At 45.9% G+C, this 20000-nt stretch overlaps 1 protein-coding gene across 1 annotated transcript in view; it reads left to right on the top strand.

Annotated features, from left to right (window-relative positions):
- LOC149428242 (uncharacterized protein C15orf61-like) overlaps positions 1–19193 on the top strand; it is a 25851-nt gene extending 6658 nt beyond the window's left edge. Inside the window, exons 2-3 of the mRNA XM_089667562.1 lie at positions 18216–18557; positions 19023–19193. Coding sequence (XP_089523688.1) covers positions 18218–18557; positions 19023–19150 — 468 coding nt within the window. The 5' untranslated portion in view covers positions 18216–18217 and the 3' untranslated portion in view covers positions 19151–19193. The remainder of the gene's footprint in view (positions 1–18215; positions 18558–19022) is intronic.
- The last annotated feature ends 807 nt before the right edge of the window (positions 19194–20000 follow it).

The following is a 20000-nucleotide window of genomic DNA, read 5'->3' as shown; positions in this document are numbered from 1 at the left end:
TTTTGATGCGTTTTGCGTTTTAAATCTGCCTAGCAACAAGAAACTTTTTAATGACAAAAAAAACTGAGACCGCAAAATGTGGCAAAAACACAGGTGCAAAAACACAACGCAAAACGGCTCAAACGCAACCTGCATAGGTGTGAACCTAACCTTAAGAAGTTCTTCAGTCTGAAAAAAACATTACAAATACTGCAGCTGCTGACTTTTAATAAAAGGACACTTATCTATCCAGGGGTCCGGCGCTGTCCTCACCTGGGCTGGTTCATGGTCGGTCTTCGGGTCCCCGACACCAGCATGTATACTGTGGGAAGCCAGCTGTGACTTCTTGCAGTTTCACACAGCTAGCTTCCCACTGCGCATGCGCTTTGTGAATGGACCCGCAGCCTCTTGGGACCTGTGACATGTCCCAGGAGGTTGCAGGCAGGTGGTGGGGGATTCTTGTCCAATCACCTAGGCTAGGGGTAGGCAACCTGAGAGCCGCAGGACTACAAGTTCCATCATGCCTCTGAAAGTCATAGCTGTAACTGTCAGTTTTGTAATCTTTGCAATGCCTCATGGGAAATGTAGTTCCACAACAGCTAGAGAGCCGCAGGTTGCCTACCCCTGACCTAGGCAATTCCAGTGGAAGTGGGTACCAGTCAAAGCAAAGAAAAAACTGAAAGAGGGAGGGAGGAGGAAATACAGCAGGACTTCCCTTTTTAGGTGAAGTTGCGCTTTGAACAAAATTTATTTGAATTACCGTAAACGTCTGAATCTTACTGAAGAGTTAAGCTGCCTGTGGATAGTGCCAAGTCAGCAGGCGAGCCAACTGTTTGTACAGACTGGGTCTATGGAGGTATCCTCATGAAATAAAGCGGCATTCACAACTGAACACTGGGGGTGCTGTATAAGAATGTTAGAAAAGGAAATGCTGGGTTGTTTCTCATAGCAACAAATCCAATTGTATTCCTTTTTTTTTTTTTTTTTTTTTCAAAATTAAGACATAAAATCGGTATCTGGTTGCTATGGTGACACTTTCATCTCTCTCTCTCTTTTAATACACCAGCCACAACATTTCTTTAAGTGAACTCGGAGGAGAGCAGGGAGCCTTGCTGCTGTTTTTTGTGTGATTTCTGGTAGTCGCTGAGCTGTGCAGTCTGATAATTAATCAGCTCCCTGTTTATTTACTGCACTAAAATGGCAGGTGCTGCTATTTATTAATCATAGGCAGACATAAACAAGGCCGGCTTCACCTCCGTAATTAATAGAGCGCGATTCTCCTCTATTGTGTGCTGATAAAGAGACGTGGAGATTGTTAGCAACTTTCATGTTCAACACGGCCGGTTAATGAGCAGCAAAGGATTCGCCATATTTTATTCCACTTAGAGCTGTTTATGGTGCTATTGAACCCTTGGCGGCTGGTGGCTCTTCCTACCTTCTGTGTCCAAAGAGTTTTTCATGTTGCCTTTGAAAATGATCAATACAGCCTACGTTGATCTGCCGCAAATAGAAGAAATGAAGGAAACCTCATCAAATGTTATATCATGTTGGCCAAGCAAATATGCAGGCCATAGACGGGTTGAAAACGAAAAATCAGTCGTTCTATCGGCCGACGTTACCACCAATGGTAAAAAAAATCGGCCGATTTTTGTCCCGTCTACGGCCGGCATTTAACCCCATAATTACTTCTGTCCCCGCAGAGAGCCCCGCTATTATATTTTACATGAAAGTCTTGCGGTTGCAAAATGCATCCTTTGTATCCATTTCGGATACAGATGTTTTTATTTGGATACAAATAGATACATTGTTGCAACCGCAAGACTTTTCATATAAAATGTAATAGCGGACTGGAATTCTTCTTCTTTCTCTTCCTCTTCCTCCTCCTCTTCTTCCTCCTCCTCCTCTTCCTCCTCTTCTTCCTCCTCCTCTTTCTCCTGCTCTTCCTCCTCTTCCTCTTTCTCCTGCTCTTCCTCCTCTGCCTCTTTCTCCTGCTCTTCCTCCTCCTCCTCTTTCTCCTGCTCTTCCTCCTCCTCCTCTTTCTCCTGCTCTTCCTCCTCCTCCTCCTCTTTCTCCTCCTCTTCCTCTTCTTCCTCCTCCCTTCTTCTTCTTCCTCTTCTTCCTCCTCTTCTTCCTCTTCCTCCTCCTCTTTCTCCTCCTCCTCTTTCTCCTTCTCCTTCTCCTCCTCCTTCTCCTCCTCTTTCTCCTCTTTCTCCTCCTTCTTCTTCTTCTTCTTCTTCTTCTTTTTCTTCTTTTTTTTTCTTCTTCCTCTTCTTCCTCTTCTTCCTCTTCTTCCTCTTCCTCTTCCTCTTCCTCTTCCTCTTCCTCCTCTTCCTCTTCCTCCTCTTCCTCTTCCTCTTCTTCCTCTTCCTCTTCCTCTTCCTCTTCTTCTTCCCTTAACTGGGACGCGAGCAAGAACGTTTGGCTCTGCTAGGTTTCTTTGGGGACTTTTCTATTGGGTGAGAGAGGATTTCTTCTCACTTTCATCCACAAGAGTGGTTTGCCAAATGGTGGGAATTTCATAAATATATCCGTTTGTCCTCTGGCGTAGGGGCTCTTCATTTTGATTTAGTCCTTCAAATGACTTTTGCTCTTCTGGGATTATCTAAGAAATCCTAAGAAAACTGTTTTTCTGCCCCTTAACAGGGATGTGAGCAAAAATGTTTGGCTGTGCTAGGCTTTTTGGGGACTTTTCTGTATAGCAAGAAAAATATTTGTTTCACTTAATGGTGGCCAAATGTTGGGAACATCACAAATGTATCTGTTTGCCTACTGGAGTAGGGGCCTTTACCTAGATATAGTCCTTAAAATGACATCTGCTCTTCTGTGAAGATCTAAGGAGGATCCGGTGATAAGGGCAAAGGAGATGCATGTTGTCTGTCTCCATCACCCTTTGGCAAAGAAGGCTTGGACCTCAAGGTTACCAGCCTGGCATTGAGGGATATCAGAGTTGGCCTCTTGACCAAGGTCCCGTTTCTCATCCTGCTGTCCACTGCTGTTAGTCAAGGCAAGTTGGAGGAGGTGGAGCATATTCTTGGCCAAGAGCAGTGGACAACAGGATGAGAAACAGGACCCTGGTCCAGAGGTCAACTCTGATACTCTCCAGTGCCAGGTTGGTAATCATGAGGGCCAAGCCTTCCCCAAAGGGTGATGGGGAAAGACAATCTGCATCACCTTTTTTCATTCTTACTGGATCCTCCTTTAATCTTCACAGAAGAGACCTAGCACAGCCAAACATCCCTTGCTCTAGTCTAGTCCCTTTTTAAGGGACAGAAAAACAGTCAAGGCAAGTAGGAGGAGGTGGAGTATATTCTTGGCTGTTTCCTGTCCCTTAACAGAAACTAGAATAAGGATGTTTGGTTTTTAGGGACTTTTCTATATAGCAAGAAACCATTCCTTCTCACTTCCATCCAAAAGGGTGGTTCCATCTATAGAATGGTGGGAAGATTGTGTTGATATACTGTATTTTTCCCTTTTTCTCTCCCTCTTTCCTAGACGTAGGACGAGAGGATGAGATTGCTTCCCTCCTTTCTTCTGTTATCCCCTCTTTGGTATGTCCGTCCCCCCCCCCCCACTACCCCAGCATTCCCTATAGCATCTTTAAGGTGGGCTCTCCTCATATTCCTGTTACTAGATTGAAGATGTACTTTGCCCATTTTGTATGCCGCACTTTAATGTCTCTTTGGAGACCATTTTGAAAACTCCTTTGGGAATGTCTGTACTGTTTCCCCCCTTTAATTTCCTATGTGAAAATAAAGATTTTTTAAAATGGTGGGAATGTCGCAGATATATTTGTTTGCCTACTGGAGTAGGGGCCTTTAGCTAGATATAGTCCTTCAAATGACTTCTACTCTTCTGTGAAGATCTAAGGACGATCCAGAGATGAGGGCAAAGGAGATGCATATTGTCAGTCTCCATCACCCTTTGACTGTTTTCCTGTCCCTTAACAGGGATGTGAGCAAGAATGTATGGCTGTGCTAGGCTTTTTGGGGACCTTTCTGTATAGCAAGAATAAAATAGCTTTTCATTTTTATCCAGAAGGGTGGTTTAATCTGCTAAATGGTGAGAGCGTCACAAATGTATCTGTTTGCCCACTGGAGTAGGAGCCTTTAGCTAGATATAGTCCTTCAAATAACAGATGCTCTTCTGTGAAGATCTAAGGAGGATCCAGTGATAAGGGCAAAGGAGATGCATTTTGTCAGTCTCCATCACACTTTGGTAAAGAAGGTTTGAACCTCAAGGTTATCAGCCTGGCATTGAAGGATATCAGAGTTGGCCCCTTGATCAGGGTCCTGTTTCTCATCCAGCTGTCCATTGCTTTAGGCCAAGATAATACTCCTTCTCCTCCAACTTACCTTGATTGTTTTCCTGTCCCTTAACAGGGATGTGAGCAAGAATGTTTGGCTGTGCTACGTTTTTTGGGGACCTTTCTGTATAGCAAGAAACTATTCCTTTTCACTTCCATCCAGAAGGGTGGTTTCATCTGCCAAATGGTGTGAACATCACAAAAATATTGGTTTGCCCGATGGAGTAGGGGCCTTTGGTTAGATGTAGCCCTACAAATGACTTTTGCTGTTTTGTGAATATCTAAGAAGGATCCAGTGATAAGGGCAAAGGTGATGTATATTGTCTGTCTCCATCACCCTTTGGCAAAGAAGGTTTGGACCTCAAGGCTAACAGCCTGACATTGAAGGATATCTGAGTTTGCCTCTTGATCAGGGTCCTGTTTCTCATCCAGCTGTCCATTGCTGTTGTCCTAGATATTACTCCACCTTCTTCACCTTGCCTTGACTGTTTTCCTGTCCCTTAACAGGAACAAGAACATGTGTGTTTTTTGGGGACCTTTCTTTATAGCAAAAAAAAATTAGTTCTCACTTCCATCCAAAAGGGTGGTTTCATCTGCCAAACAGTGGGAAGGTCAAAACATATCTGTTTGCCCACTGGAGTAGGGGCCTTTAACTAGATGTAGTCCTTCAAATGACTTCTTCTCTTCTATGAAGCTATAAGGAGGAGCCAGTAAGAAGAGCAAAGGCGATGCAGATGGTCTCTCCCCATCACCCTTTGGCAAAGAAGGCTTGAACCTCAAGGTTGTCAGCCTTGCACTGGAGAATATCTGGATTGGCCTCTGGGCCAAGGTCTTGTTTCTCATCCTGCTATCCACTGCCTCTCTCTTCCAGCTTGGATGCTGAGATGCATAGGTTGCTCTACAGTCACCGTTGGCTCTTTGAAGATGAGAGAGCCAGTGATCTTCTTGATCTTCCCAAGGCTTCCTACATTCCTTCAAACGTCAGTTGGATTGTGGGCAGACTCATTCCTTTTTTAGGCTTCTTGTCTAATCTTCAGTTCTATAAAACAACCAGCTGGATGAGGGATTTTTATGTAGGGATATGGTGCCCAATGGCCACCACCTGCACCAATACATTTTAATCAAATCTCCAGTAGAATCTCAACATTAAACTTCCCATATTGCCAGAAAAGGTTAAAGGAAGCTTGCCCCTAAACCAGGCATGCACTGTGTACAAACTATTTTGGGAGCATATAAAGAAATCTTCTTACTTAGGTATGGTCCTAAACGATAGAATCCTTTCGGGCCTTGGAGAAGCAACTGGATTTTAAATACAGTATAATACCTGTATAGTCTAAGAGAAACTTATTGGCCTTGGCTGGAAAGCTAGGCTAAACCCAGGCACCAAAAGTTTTTCAACCTAGTGCACCATTTATATTTCAAGACACTATCTTTTGTCTTTACTATTCCTTCTGGGACCTTTACAAAGGTTCTGTTGTTAGTTCTTGTCTTTTTGAGACTTCAAGATTACTTGGATGATATCAGAAGGTTATGATATCTTTTCAAGCACACCAAGTTATATTAAAAATGTGAAAGTTATATTAAAAATGTGAAACACACTAGTATACTCACTGATACTTATTAAAAAAAATCCTAAAGGTGTGGAACCCACTGCTTCAATATGCCCATGTAGAGCTCCCACGTGAAAGTCTAGCAAAACTAAAGCACTTTATTTGGAAGGGAACACATGTGAAACCCTGAAGCCTCCCATTCCCCGTATCCCTGCCTCTCACTCCCTTTTCCATTCTTACTCCTTATCCCATCCTACTTTTTTTTTTTTTTTCTCCTCGCCCCCACACTCCCACTTCTCTCTCTTAACTGATGGTCCATTTCTGACCTCCAAACGGTTCTTAGCTTGTCTAGTTTGTAGCTGTGACAGCTCCGTTACGGGAACCCTGCTCTTACCTCTCCAAGTGTTGGAGAAATTTGTTGGAAATTCAGATTCCATTAAAGGTGTGCTAGCAGGTCCTTAAAATATAGTTCAGACCACTCCTGATGGGTTTAGGGTGTTATGAAACTAGAACAACTGAGCCAGTGTGGTAACAGGATTACTCTGGTAACCTAGTAAACCATGGTTTACCTTGCTGTTCAAGATGGGACTCCATCTGCAGACATTTTTTAGGAAAAAATGGCTTCTTCCTTTTATCTGAGGTTAAACTTACCAGTAGACATGAGGGGGTTTATTTACTAAAGCTGGAGAGTGCAAAATCAGACTCACTTCTGCATAGAAACCAATCAGCTTCCAGGTTTCATTGCCAAAGCTTCACTGAACAAGCTGAGGTTAGAAGCTGATTGGTTTCTATGCAGAAGGGAGTCTGATTTTGGACTCTCCAGCTTTAGTAAATAAACCCTGAGATGTCCAAAAATAGCCAAATCAGGTGATATTTTTATATTTTGTCTGAGGGTGAATGCCAACACTACTGCCCAGCAGTAATTGGGTTGGGAAGGACAACCAAACAAGTTAGAAAACTTGTTCCAATTGTTGGTGTTCACCCCACAAGCCTAGTGCTGATAACATTACATCTCCCGCTGCCCTCTCTATTCAAAAAAGGTCTGCAAGTATTACAGTTCTGTGAAAGTTGTTTTCCGCTGAGGTTTGTTGATTGATGCCGGCATACCTACTGTTCTCTAAAATGTATGAGGAATTGTAGAAGGACCTCGAAGCCTCCAGAAAATTGAAAGTTAGATCGCCAACTGCATCAGGTGGTTCAAACAGTTCGGAGAGGAAGAAGAACTTAATACTCTGAACACCCATTCTAACAGGGCTGTTTTTGGCTTCTCAATCAAAATGCTTCATTGGACAGGTTATTTTCCTTCTTTCCACCTTCGTGGCATTAACATTGGATGTGGAATCTTCCAGCTTTCTTGTACTTGGTCATAAAGTTCCTTCGTGTGCTTCCTGTTTGTTTGACATGGTTTCTCCCATTTGATGGCACATGGAGAGACTAGAAGATTGAAAATGTTCACCACAGTTCTCAAAATTTAAATTTTCACTTTCAACAATTTTTTTTTATTTAATTGGGGTTAAGGTTACAAAACATATCAAGTATACATGATCTACAAGCAATAGAAAGAAATCCCATTGAAATCACGTTAGTTGTTTCTCAGGGTTTCACAGAGCTTGTTAAAGCCTTGCTGCCTATAAAATTGAAAGGGATGTATGGAAGAGGTAAGCTCCAGACAAGATTGGTAGAAAGGATAAGGCCCCAAAATGGAACCAGTACGTGGTCAGCAGAGGTGCCCATTCAAAAGAAAGGTAATCCCAAGTGGATTCTTCAAGAAGGTCGAAGAATCCACTTGGAAGCACCTTTTTATTGAATGGGTGCCTCTGCTGACTACATACTGGTTCCATTTTGGAAGTAGGTTGCTTGATCCTAGGACGAGTATCCAGCAACCTTATGAATGTGCGCATACGCTTACTACACTTTTTGTCATGCTTTTCCCACGTGGACAACTGAATGCTACTCTTTGAAGGATCTCTCGTTGCTTTTTACGCTCTTTTTTTTTTCCCCTTGTCTTTGCTCATCTGGAGCATCAATAACTCATCCAGACAAGATTGACAGTCGAGTAGATATTTGGAATTATAAATACCTATAGAGTACACAGGAGTGCATGGGCCGGTTTGATCAGAAAAGAACCAGAAGTTGAGATAGGTGGGAGTGCAGGTGAGGAGAATAGAAGAGGGATGAGATAAAGAGTAAAACCAGCCATATATTGTCATTTTCTTTCCTGCTGAACAAAAAGCAAAACAGGGAGCACTCTCTTTGTGCATTAACGTAGTCAACCAAGAATTTAACCACTTCCCGTCCAACCGCTGTATATAAATGGCCGGACGGTGGCAGTGCAGGGGTGAGATGCCGTTCATAAATGGCGCCCGCCATTTTGGATTGTGCGTGCCCCCAGGGAGTACGCGGCATCGCGATCCAGTGCCAGACACAGCGGAACACCGATCGCTGTACGAGACCTCTGTGTGATGTCCTGATCATGTGATCACTGATTGGCCAATCAGTGATCACATGAACAGTAGTAAGCAAGATGTCACTTCTGACATCATTGCTTACTACGTGTGAAATCTCTGAATGATCACAGAGGTCACATGGTACAAATCTATTCACAACAGCCTTGTACCATGTGACAAGCTGTGACCAATCACAGCTCACACAGTAGTTCTCAATGGCTGCAAGAATGAAGCCAGAGAGGAGAAATGATTGCTTTTACAGCCTTTATGGGTGTAAAAGCAATCCGTGTAAAAAAATAAATAAATAAATAAATCTTCATCACCCCCCACAAGTAGTAGTGACACTGTACTGCTAGGGTGACAGTATGTTAAAAAAAACCCACATAAATAATAAAATAAAAATGTAAAAAAAATTTTTTGAAAAATTATCATTTTTGGTTATAAACTAATTTGGGTTATTTGTTTTCACTGAAAAGATAACGGAATAAATTTTGGCCAAGATTTATGAAGAAAGATTATTTATTTGCAAATTTTTATAAGAAAAACACTTTTTTAAAAAATGTTTGGACTTTTTCATTTATATAGCAAAAAAAAAAAAACCCAGTGGTGAATAAATACCACCAAAATAAAGCTTTATCTGTCTCAAAAAGATGCTAAAAAATTCGTATACAGTGTACAGTGTTGCATGACCGCGCAATTGTCATTCAAACTGCGATAGCACTGAAAGCTGAAAATTGGCCTGGACAGGAAGGGTGGGGTGAAAGCGTCCGGACTGGAAGTGGGGGAAAGTGTCCGGACTGGAAGGGGAGGAAAGTGTCCGAACTGGAAGGGGGTGAAAGCGTCCGAACTGGAAGGGGGTGAAAGCGTCCGAACTGGAAGGGGGTGAAAGCGTCCGGACTGGAAGGGGGTGAAAGCGTCCGAACTGGAAGGGGGGGAAAGTGTCCGGACTGGAAGTGGGGGAAAGCGTCCGGACTGGAAGGGGGTGAAAGCGTCCGAACTGGAAGGGGGGGGAAAGCGTCCGGACTGGAAGTGGGGGAAAGCGTCCGGACTGGAAGTGGGTGAAAGCGTCCGGACTGGAAGTGGGTGAAAGCGTCCGGACTGGAAGTGGGTGAAAGCGTCCGGACTGGAAGTGGGTGAAAGCGTCCGGACTGGAGGGGGGGGGGAAAGCGTCCGGACTGGAGGGGGGGGGAAAGTGTCCGGACTGGAGGGGGGGGGAAAGTGTCCGGACTGGAGGGGGGGGAAAGTGTCCGGACTGGAAGGGGATGAAAGTGTCCGGACTGGAAGGGGATGAAAGTGTCCGGACTGGAAGGGGATGAAAGTGTCCGGACTGGAAGGGGATGAAAGTGTCCGGACTGGAAGGGGGGATGAAAGTGTCCGGACTGGAAGGGGGGATGAAAGTGTCCGGACTGGAAGGGGGGGGGGGAAGTGTCCAGACTGGAAGGGGGGGGAAAGTGTCCGGACTGGAAGGGGGGATGAAAGTGTCCGGACTGGAACGGGGGGGAAGTGTCCGGACTGGAACGGGGGGGAAGTGTCCGGACTGGAACGGGGGGGGGGGGGAAGTGTCCGGACTGGAAGGGGGTGAAAGTGTCCGGACTGGAAGGGGGTGAAAGTGTCCGGACTGGAAGGGGGGGAAAGTGTCCGGACTGGAACGGGGGGGAAGTGTCCGGACTGGAACGGGGGGGAAGTGTCCGGACTGGAACGGGGGGGGGGGGAAGTGTCCGGACTGGAAGGGGGTGAAAGTGTCCGGACTGGAAGGGGGTGAAAGTGTCCAGACTTGAAGTGGTTAATAAAAAGCATAAAAATGCATACTCACAAACCAAAGGGGGATAAAAACAGACAAGAAGAGTCCATAATGACAGCCCAAAGTGACGATAGACCCTTAGTGAGGTAAGCTAACGCGTTTCGGGAGACTAACTCCCTTCATCAGAGCTTTGGTTTGTGAGTATGCATTTTTATGCTTTTTATTAAATTCTTGGTTTACTACATTAATGCAGGAAGAGAGTGCGCCCTGTTTTGCTTTTGTTCACCAGTATCAAGATTTCCCGGTTTTTAAGGGCTGCACCTCTACGAATGACAGGTTCAAGTTATCTTTAGTCTGCGTGAAGATTTGAGCGCTGGTTTCGTTTGTTCATTTGAATTTTCTTTCCTGCAGCTAGGGGTTGCAGGAAAGAAAATAGCTCGATTCCCCCATCAGCACAGTTGGGGTTGATGGGGAATCCCTCCTGCAGAACTATTGTATTCTGACAGCGGAACGTTTCCCCACAATCCCAATACAATGAACCCTGCCAGCAGCTATAACCGATGGCAGTAATCGAACGAACAAAAACTACATGCTGGTTGTGCTGAAGCCAATCGATGGATCGACTTCTTCAGTACAACCAGCTTGCCCATGCATGGATTGAAATCTGGCTGGTCCCTGCTGAACCGGCTGAATTTCGATCCGTCTATGGCTGGTTTAAGAGTGGAAAAGGGAATGGGGGGGAGAGGAAATGTCGGTTTACGGGTGTTCCCTTCCACATAAGATGCTAAAGACTGGTTAGACTTTCACGTAGGAGCGCTGCATGTGCACATTGAAGTCAAAGGTCCCGCACCTCGAGGAGTTTTTTTAAGGAGTACACTAGTAATGCAGGCCATAGACTGGTCGTTTATTGTCCGAATTTTCACCTGAAAGAATAATCGGCCAATATTCATGGGGCAATGTCGTCAGCTGTTTTTCGCGGTTCCTCTTCATTTCTTTTATCGATCAAGCTGGAAAATTGACGAAAAACGGCCGATTTTCGTAAGCATTGGTGGCAACAGAACGACTTTTCGTTTTTCAGCCAAGATTTCGGCCGATAAATGACCCGTCTATGGCCTGCATTAGTTTCTGTTGATGAAGGTCATCCCCTGTACTGTGTCCGCAGTCTCTGGTCATCTCCTGTACTGTAACTGTAACGATGGGGCACTGTTACTCCCATTCACACAAACAGTTGGACATTATTCCTCTCACTGAAACAAACCATAGGGCACTATTCCTCCCACTGACACCAATGATGGGGCACTATTCCTCCCACTGACACCAATGATGGGGCACTATTCCTCCCACTGACACCAATGATGGGGCACTATTCCTCCCACTGACACCAATGATGGGGCACTATTCCTCCCACTGACACCAATGATGGGGCACTATTCCTCCCACTGACACCAATGATGGGGCACTATTCCTCCCACTGACACCAATGATGGGGCACTATTCCTCCCACTGACACCAATGATGGGGCACTATTCCTCCCACTGACACCAATGATGGGGCACTATTCCTCCCACTGACACCAATGATGGGGCACTATTCCTCCCACTGATACCAATGATGGGGAACTATTCCTCCCACTGATACCAATGATGGGGAACTATTCCTCCCACTGATACCAATGATGGGGCACTATTCCTCCCACTGATACCAATGATGGGGCACTATTCCTCCCACTGATACCAATGATGGGGAACTATTCCTCCCACTGACACCAACGATGAGGCACTGTTCCTCCCATTCACATCAAAAATTGGGCACTATTCCTCCCACTGACACCAATGACGGGCACTATTGCTCCCACTGATACCAATGATGGGGCACTATTCCTCCCACTGACACCAATGACGGCGCACTATTCCTCCCACTGACACCAATGATGGGGCACTATTCCTCCCACTGACACCAATGATGGGGCACTATTTCTCCAACTTACACCAACGATGGGGCGCTATTCCTCCCACTGACACCAATGATGGGACACTATTCCCCCACTGATACCAATGATGGGGCACTATTCCTCCCACTGACACCAACGATGAGGCACTATTCCTCCCACTGACACCAATGACGGGCACTATTCCTCCCACTGATACCAATGATGGGGAACTATTCCTCCCACTGATACCAATGATGGGGCACTATTCCTCCCACTGACACCAATGATGAGGCACTGTTCCTCCCATTCACATCAAAAATTGGGCACTATTCCTCCCACTGACACCAATGACGGGCACTATTGCTCCCACTGATACCAATGATGGGGCACTATTCCTCCCACTGACACCAATGACGGCGCACTATTCCTCCCACTGACACCAATGACGGCGCACTATTCCTCCCACTGACACCAATGACGGCGCACTATTCCTCCCACTGACACCAATGATGGGGCACTATTCCTCCCACTGACACCAATGATGGGGCACTATTTCTCCAACTTACACCAATGATGGGGCACTATTTCTCCAACTTACACCAAGAATAGGGCGCTATTCCTCCCCTAATGCCAAAGATGCATTGCTTACTCCCAATGAAGGACAACTTCTACTCCCAATGGCCACAGTCCGGCCCTCCTAAAGTCTGAAAGTCTGGCCCTTAGTTTAGAAAGTTTGGAGACCCCTGCTCTACACAGTATATACAGTTGCAAGAAAAAGTATGTGAACCCCTTAGGATTATGTGGAGTTTTGCATGAATTGGGCATAAAATGTGCTCTGAACGTCATCTAAGTCACAACAATAGAAGAACACAGTCTGCTGAACATAATACTACACACACATTAGATGTTGCCATGGTTTAATTGCACATAACATGTAAACATTCACAGTGCAGGGAGGAAAAAGTATGTGAGGCCCTAGCTTAATGACTTCTCCCAGAGCTAATTGGAGCCAGGAGTGAGCCAACCTTGACTCCAATCAGTGTGATGATATTGGATGTGTTGCTGACACCTGTTTTTGGGTTTACTGGTTTCAAGAAGCATTGTCTGATGTGAACCATGCCTCGCAGAAAAGAGCTCTCAGAAGACCTACGATCAAGAATTGTTGACTTGCATGAAGCTGAACTATGTCTGCAGTCTCTGGTCATCCCTTGTACTATGTCTGCAGTCTCTGGTCATGCCTTGTACTATGTCTGCAGTCTCTGGTCATCCCTTGTACTATGTCTGCAGTCTCTGGTCATGCCTTGTACTATGTCTGCAGTCTCTGGTCATCCCTTGTACTATGTCCGCAGTCTCTGGTCATCCCTTGTACTATGTCCGCAGTCTCTGGTCATCCCCTGTACTGTGTCCGCAGTCTCTGGTCATCCCCTGTACTGTGTCTGCAGTCTCTGGTCATTCCCTGTACTGTGTCCGCAGTCTCTGGTCATTCCCTGTACTGTGTCCGCAGTCTCTGGTCATTCCCTGTACTGTGTCCGCAGTCTCTGGTCATCTCCTGTACTGTGTCCGCAGTCTCTGGTCATCTCCTGTACTGTGTCCGCAGTCTCTGGTCATCTCCTGTACTGTGTCCGCAGTCTCTGGTCATCCCCTGTACTGTGTCCGCAGTCTCTGGTCATCCCCTGTACTGTGTCCGCAGTCTCTGGTCATCCCCTGTACTGTGTCCGCAGTCTCTGGTCATCCCCTGTACTGTGTCCGCAGTCTCTGGTCATCCCCTGTACTGTGTCCGCAGTCTCTGGTCATCCCCTGTACTGTGTCCGCAGTCTCTGGCCATCTCCTGTACTGTGTCCGCAGTCTCTGGTCATCCCCTGTACTGTGTCCGCAGTCTCTGGTCATCCCCTGTACTGTGTCCGCAGTCTCTGGCCATCCCCTGTACTGTGTCCGCAGTCTCTGGCCATCCCCTGTACTGTGTCCGCAGTCTCTGGCCATCTCCTGTACTGTGTCCGCAGTCTCTGGCCATCTCCTGTACTGTGCCCGCAGTCTCTGGTCATCTCCTGTACTGTGTCCGCAGTCTCTGGTCATCTCCTGTACTGTGTCCGCAGTCTCTGGTCATCTCCTGTACTGTGTCCGCAGTCTCTGGTCATCTCCTGTACTGTGTCCGCAGTCTCTGGTCATCTCCTGTACTGTGTCCGCAGTCTCTGCTCATCTCCTGTACTGTGTCCGCAGTCTCTGCTCATCTCCTGTACTGTGTCCGCAGTCTCTGCTCATCTCCTGTACTGTGTCCGCAGTCTCTGCTCATCTCCTGTACTGTGTCCGCAGTCTCTGCTCATCTCCTGTACTGTGTCCGCAGTCTCTGCTCATCTCCTGTACTGTGTCCGCAGTCTCTGCTCATCTCCTGTACTGTGTCCGCAGTCTCTGCTCATCTCCTGTACTGTGTCCGCAGTCTCTGCTCATCTCCTGTACTGTGTCCGCAGTCTCTGCTCATCTCCTGTACTGTGTCCGCAGTCTCTGCTCATCTCCTGTACTGTGTCCACAGTCTCTGCTCATCCCCTGTACTGTGTCCGCAGTCTCTGCTCATCCTCTGTACTGTGTCCGCAGTCTCTGCTCATCCCCTGTACTGTGTCCGCAGTCTCTGGTCATCCCCTGTACTGTGTCCGCAGTCTCTGGTCATCCCCTGTACTGTGTCCGCAGTCTCTGGTCATCTCCTGTACTGTGTCCGCAGTCTCTGGTCATCTCCTGTACTGTGTCCGCAGTCTCTGGTCATCCCCTGTACTGTGTCCGCAGTCTCTGGTCATCCCCTGTACTGTGTCCGCAGTCTCTGGTCATCTCCTGTACTGTGTCCGCAGTCCATTGGTTCAGAATATTTTTTTTTCTTGTTTTTCTCCTCTAAAACCTAGGTGCGTCCTATGGAGCAAGTTATACAGTATATGATGACGCTGTACTGCACTGATGACCATATGTAAAAAAAAAAAAAAAAACAGTAAACATTTTTTTTTAAAATTTCTTCATTTTCCAAAAAATTATGACAAAAAAAAATTACAACTTCAAAAAACTCGCCATGCCTCTTATTAAATACCCTGGATTGCCTATTTTGCAAAAAGGGGCCATTTGGGGAATATCTGTACTGTACTCAAGAAATTAGATTGGCCGTCAGTACATCAGGATGGATCGATTTTCAGATATATCCCATAGTTTGTGAACTCTATAACTTTCCTACAGACTAAATTAATAAATACTGATTCGGGTTATTTTCACCAAACACATGTAGCAGAATACATCTCGGCCTAAATTTATGAAGAACAATTATTTATTTGCAAACTTTTATAACAGAAACAAAGAAAATAGTTTTTTCTTCAAAATGTTTTTTGTTAATTTAGCAAGAAATAAAAACCCCAGTGGTGAATAAATACCACCAAAAGAAAGCTCTAGTTGTGTGACCAAAATGAATGATAAAAATGTATTTTGATTCAGTGTTGCATGACCGTGCAATTGTCAATCAAAGTGTGAGAGCGCTGAAAGCTGAAAATTGGCCTGGGCAGGAAGGGGGGTAAAAGTGCCCGGCAGGTGAGGGGTTACAGTGTGTTGTGTTTTTTTTTTTTTGTGTTCTTTTTATTTTTTGTTTTTTATAAATTGCATTTGAAAAAACTGTGCAAATACCGTGTGACATAAAAAAATTGCAAGGACCACCATTTTATTCTCTAGGGCCTCTGCTAAAAAATATATAACGTTTGGGGGGGGGGGGGGGGGGGTTCTAAGTTAATTTCTAGCAGAAAAATGACTGGTTTTTACATGTAGGGGAGAAGTGTTAGAATAGGTCCAGTCTTCATGTGGTTATATATGATTTACCGTATTTTTCAATCCATAAGACGCACCTAGGTTTTAGAGGAGAAAAACAAGAAAGAAAATATATTCTGAACCAATGGACGGCAGACACAGTACAGGAGATGACCAGAGACTGCGGACACAGTACAGGGGATGACCGGAGACTGCAGACATAGTACAGGAGATGACCAGAGACTGCGGACACAGTACGGGAGATGAACAGAGACTGCGGACACAGTACAGGAGATGACCGGAGACTGCAGACATAGTACAGGAGATGACCAGAGACTGCGGACATAGTACAGGAGATGACCAGAGACTGCGGACACAGTACAGGAGATGACCGGAGACTGCGGACATAGTACAGGAGATGACCAGAGACTGCAGACACAGTACAGGAGATGACCAGAGACTGCGGACACAGTACAGGGGATGACCAGAGACTGCGGACACAGTACAGGAGATGACCAAAGACTGCAGACACAGTACAGGAGATGACCAGAGACTGCGGACACAGTACAGGAGATGACCAGAGACTGCGGACACAGTACAGATGACCAGAGACTGCGGACACAGTACAGGAGATGACCAGAGACTGCAGACACAGTACAGGAGATGACCAGAGACTGCGGACACAGTACAGGAGATGACCAGAGACTGCGGACACAGTACAGGAGATGACCGGAGACTGCGGACACAGTACAGGAGATGACCAGAGACTGCAAACGTAGTACAGGGGATGACCAAAGACTGCGGACACAGTACAGGAGATGACCAGAGACTGCGGACACAGTACAAGGGATGACCAGAGACTGCAGACATAGTTCAGCTTCATGCAAGTCAACAATTCTTGATCGTAGGTCTTCTGAGAGCTCTTTTCTGCGAGGCATGGTTCACATCACACAGTGCTTCTTGAAACCAGTAAGCCCAAAACAGGTGTGTGTTTTTTAAGGGCAGGACAGCTGTCAGCAACACATCCAATATCATCGCACTGATTGGAGTCAAGGTTGGCTCACTCCTGGCTCCAATTAGCTCTGGGAGAAGTCATTAAGCTAGGGCCTCACATACTTTTTCCTCCCTGCACTGTGAATGTTTACATGTTATGTGCAATTAAACCATGGAAACATCTAATGTTTGTGTAGTATTATGTTTAGCAGACTGTGTTCTTCTATTGTTGTGACTTAGATGACGTCCAGAGCACATTTTATGCCCAGTTCATGCAAAACTCCACGTAATCCCAAGGGGTTCACATACTTTTTCTTGCAACTGTATATACTGTGTAGAGCAGGGGTCTCCAAACTTTCTAAACTAAGGGTCAGACTTTAGGAGGGCCGGACTGTGGCCATTGGGAGTAGAAATTGTCCTTCATTGGGAGTAAGCAATGCATCTTTGGCATTAGGGGAGGAATAGCGCCCTATTCTTGGTGTAAGTTGGAGAAATAGTGCCCCATCATTGGTGTCAGTGGGAGGAATAGTGCCCCATCATTGGTATCAGTGAGAGGAATAGTTCCCCATCATTGGTATCAGTGGGAGGAATAGTGCGCCGTCATTGGTGTCAGTGGGAGGAATAGTGCCTGTTGTTGGTGTCAGTGAGAGAAATAGTGCCCCGTGGTTTTTTTCAGTGAGAGGAATAGTGCCCAATTTTTGATGTGAATGGGAGGAACAGTGCCTCATCGTTGGTGTCAATGGGAGGAATAGTGCCTCATCGTTGGTGTCAGTGGGAGGAATAGTGCCCGTTGTTGGTGACAGTGGGAGGAATAGTGCCCCATGGTTTGTTTCAGTGAGAGGAATAATGTCCAACTGTTTGTGTGAATGGGAGTAACAATGCCCCATCGTTGGTGTCAGTGGGAGGAATAGTGTCCGTTGTTGGTGTCAGTGGGTCGAATAGTGTCCGTTGTTGGTGTCAGTGGGTAGAATAATGCCCAATTGTTGGTGTCAATGGTAGGAATAGTGCCCCATCGTTGGTGTCAATGGGAGGAATAGTGCCCCATCGTTGGTGTCAATGGGAGGAATAGTGCCCCATTGTTGGTGTCAGTGGGTAGAATAGTGCCTGTTGTTGGTGTCAGTGGGTAGAATAGTGCCTGTTGTTGGTGTCAGTGGGTAGAATAGTGCTCGTTGTTTGGTGTCAGTGGGTAGAATAGTGCCCGTTCTTGGTGTCAGTGAGAGGAATAGTGCCCAGTTGGTGTGAATGGGAGGAATAGTTTCTGCTGTTGATGTCAGTAGCAGGAATTATGCCCCCTTGTTGGTGTCAGTGGAAAGAATAGTGTCTTGTATAAGTGGGAGAAAAATTGCCCCAAGAGCCAGATAAGGTCAATCAAAGGGCCGCAGTTTGGAGACCCCTGGTGTAGAATTTCATTCTTCTGCTCGGCGTGATCCCCAGTTTGCTGTGATCGGCACGTCCATTGCCCGTGGTGTTCATTATCTACTTGTGAACCTTCTCTCCTCTCTGGCAGTCATGCTGTTGGCACGGACGGCCCACGAAACCCTGTTACGGATTCTCCTCTTCCCGGCGGGATCCCTCCTCCGCCCGTCTCGCCCCGATGCTTCCGAGGTTCTCACCCAGCACCTCCTCCAGCGGAACCTGCCGCCCTGGACCTCCTTCTGCGTGAAGTACAGCGCCGCCAACAACGACCAGTTTGGTTTATCCAACTTCAACTGGGAAGTGAAAGGCACAAATTACCACGTCCTCCGGACAGGCTGCTTCCCATTCATTAAGTATCACTGCTCCCGCGCTGCCCCCCAGGACCTGCGTCGCCTCAACCACTTCTTTACCAGCCTGAAAGCCATAAATCTAGGTAAGTGATGGAGAGATGCTGTAATTACACCCCACACACTCCATCCTGCCTCCCACCCAAGGCTTATTAAATATTTAGCTTTATAAAGGCCATCAATTGTCTTTTCAAACAGAATATGCGGAGCGTGGCTTCCTGTGGCTGCTTATCCATATGGCTGGGATTAATTACTTTGCTTTATTATTGCAGCTTATTAAAATCTCCCTTGCTGCCGTTGGTTAGAACAGCCCATTATGTTAGCGGGTTATTATGGGTTTCATATTAATCGCATTATTATCTCTCTGGCTGCCTTTCATTAGTAAAGCTGCAGAGATGCTTGGAACATAAATAAATAAAATAAAGTTATCCCTCCTCTCCATCGCTGGTACAATAGCGGGGGGAGCCGGCGACGGGAGGATGTAGAACGTGATGATGATGTTGCTGTGGCTCCAGAATGGTTTCTGATTGGTTCTTTTGTTGGCTTGGCAGGGATCCCCACTCTTATGTATGGCCTGGGATCCTGGCTATTCGCAAGAGTAGCAGAGACTGTCCATACCAGCCGTGGGCCGGTGACCATCTACTTCCTGATCAAGGAGGATGAAGGAGCCATGTTCTGACGTTGGATACGATCTTCTCATAATGTCCGGAATTTATCTACAAGGTTCCTCTTTCATTTATTTAGTGATATTTTTTATGGGGGAACCTATAATAAAATGAAGGGTTTTGCAGCAGGGCATGGTCGGACCAGGCAGGACAGGGACAACCCAACCCAACCCTGCCCAGTCTGACTCTGATGCAGAACCCTTCATTTTCTTACACATGTGTAATCATTTTTGCTATTTTTTTTCCCTTTTTTATTATTATCTTTCATTTACTTAGTGATATTTTTTTATGGGGGAACCTATAATAAAATGAAGGGTTTTGCAGCAGGGCATGGTCGGACCAGGCAGGACAGGGACAACCCAACCCAACCCTGCCCAGTCTGACTCTGATGCAGAACCCTTCATTTTCTTACACATGTGTAATCATTTTTGCTATTTTTTTTCCCTTTTTTATTATTATCTTTCCTTTTATTTATTAATTTTTTTTTATGGGGGAACCTATAATAAAATGAAGGGTTTTTCAGCAGGGCAGGGTCGGACCAGGCCAACCCAACTGTCCATAGCACCCGTGGGCCGGTGACCATCTACTTCCTGATCAAGGTGGACGAAGGAGTCATGTTCTGACCTTGGATACAATCATCTCATAATGTCAGGAATTTATCTACAATGTTCCTCTTTCCTTTATTTAGAGATATTTTTTTATTGGGGAACCTGTAATAAAATGAAAGGTTTTTCAGCAGGACAGGGTTGGACCAGGTAGGACAGGGCCAACCCTGCCCGGTCTGACCCCTACCCTGCCCTGATTCATAATCCTTCATTTTCTTACACCACATAAGCATACATTTCATGTGTAATCATTTTTACT

Source organism: Staurois parvus, unplaced genomic scaffold (genome assembly GCF_062004578.1).
Source record: "Staurois parvus isolate SC_StPar_1 unplaced genomic scaffold, SC_StPar_1.0 ptg003372l, whole genome shotgun sequence".
Lineage (NCBI taxonomy): Eukaryota > Metazoa > Chordata > Amphibia > Anura > Ranidae > Staurois > Staurois parvus.
This window is presented reverse-complemented; position numbering and strand designations above follow the sequence as displayed.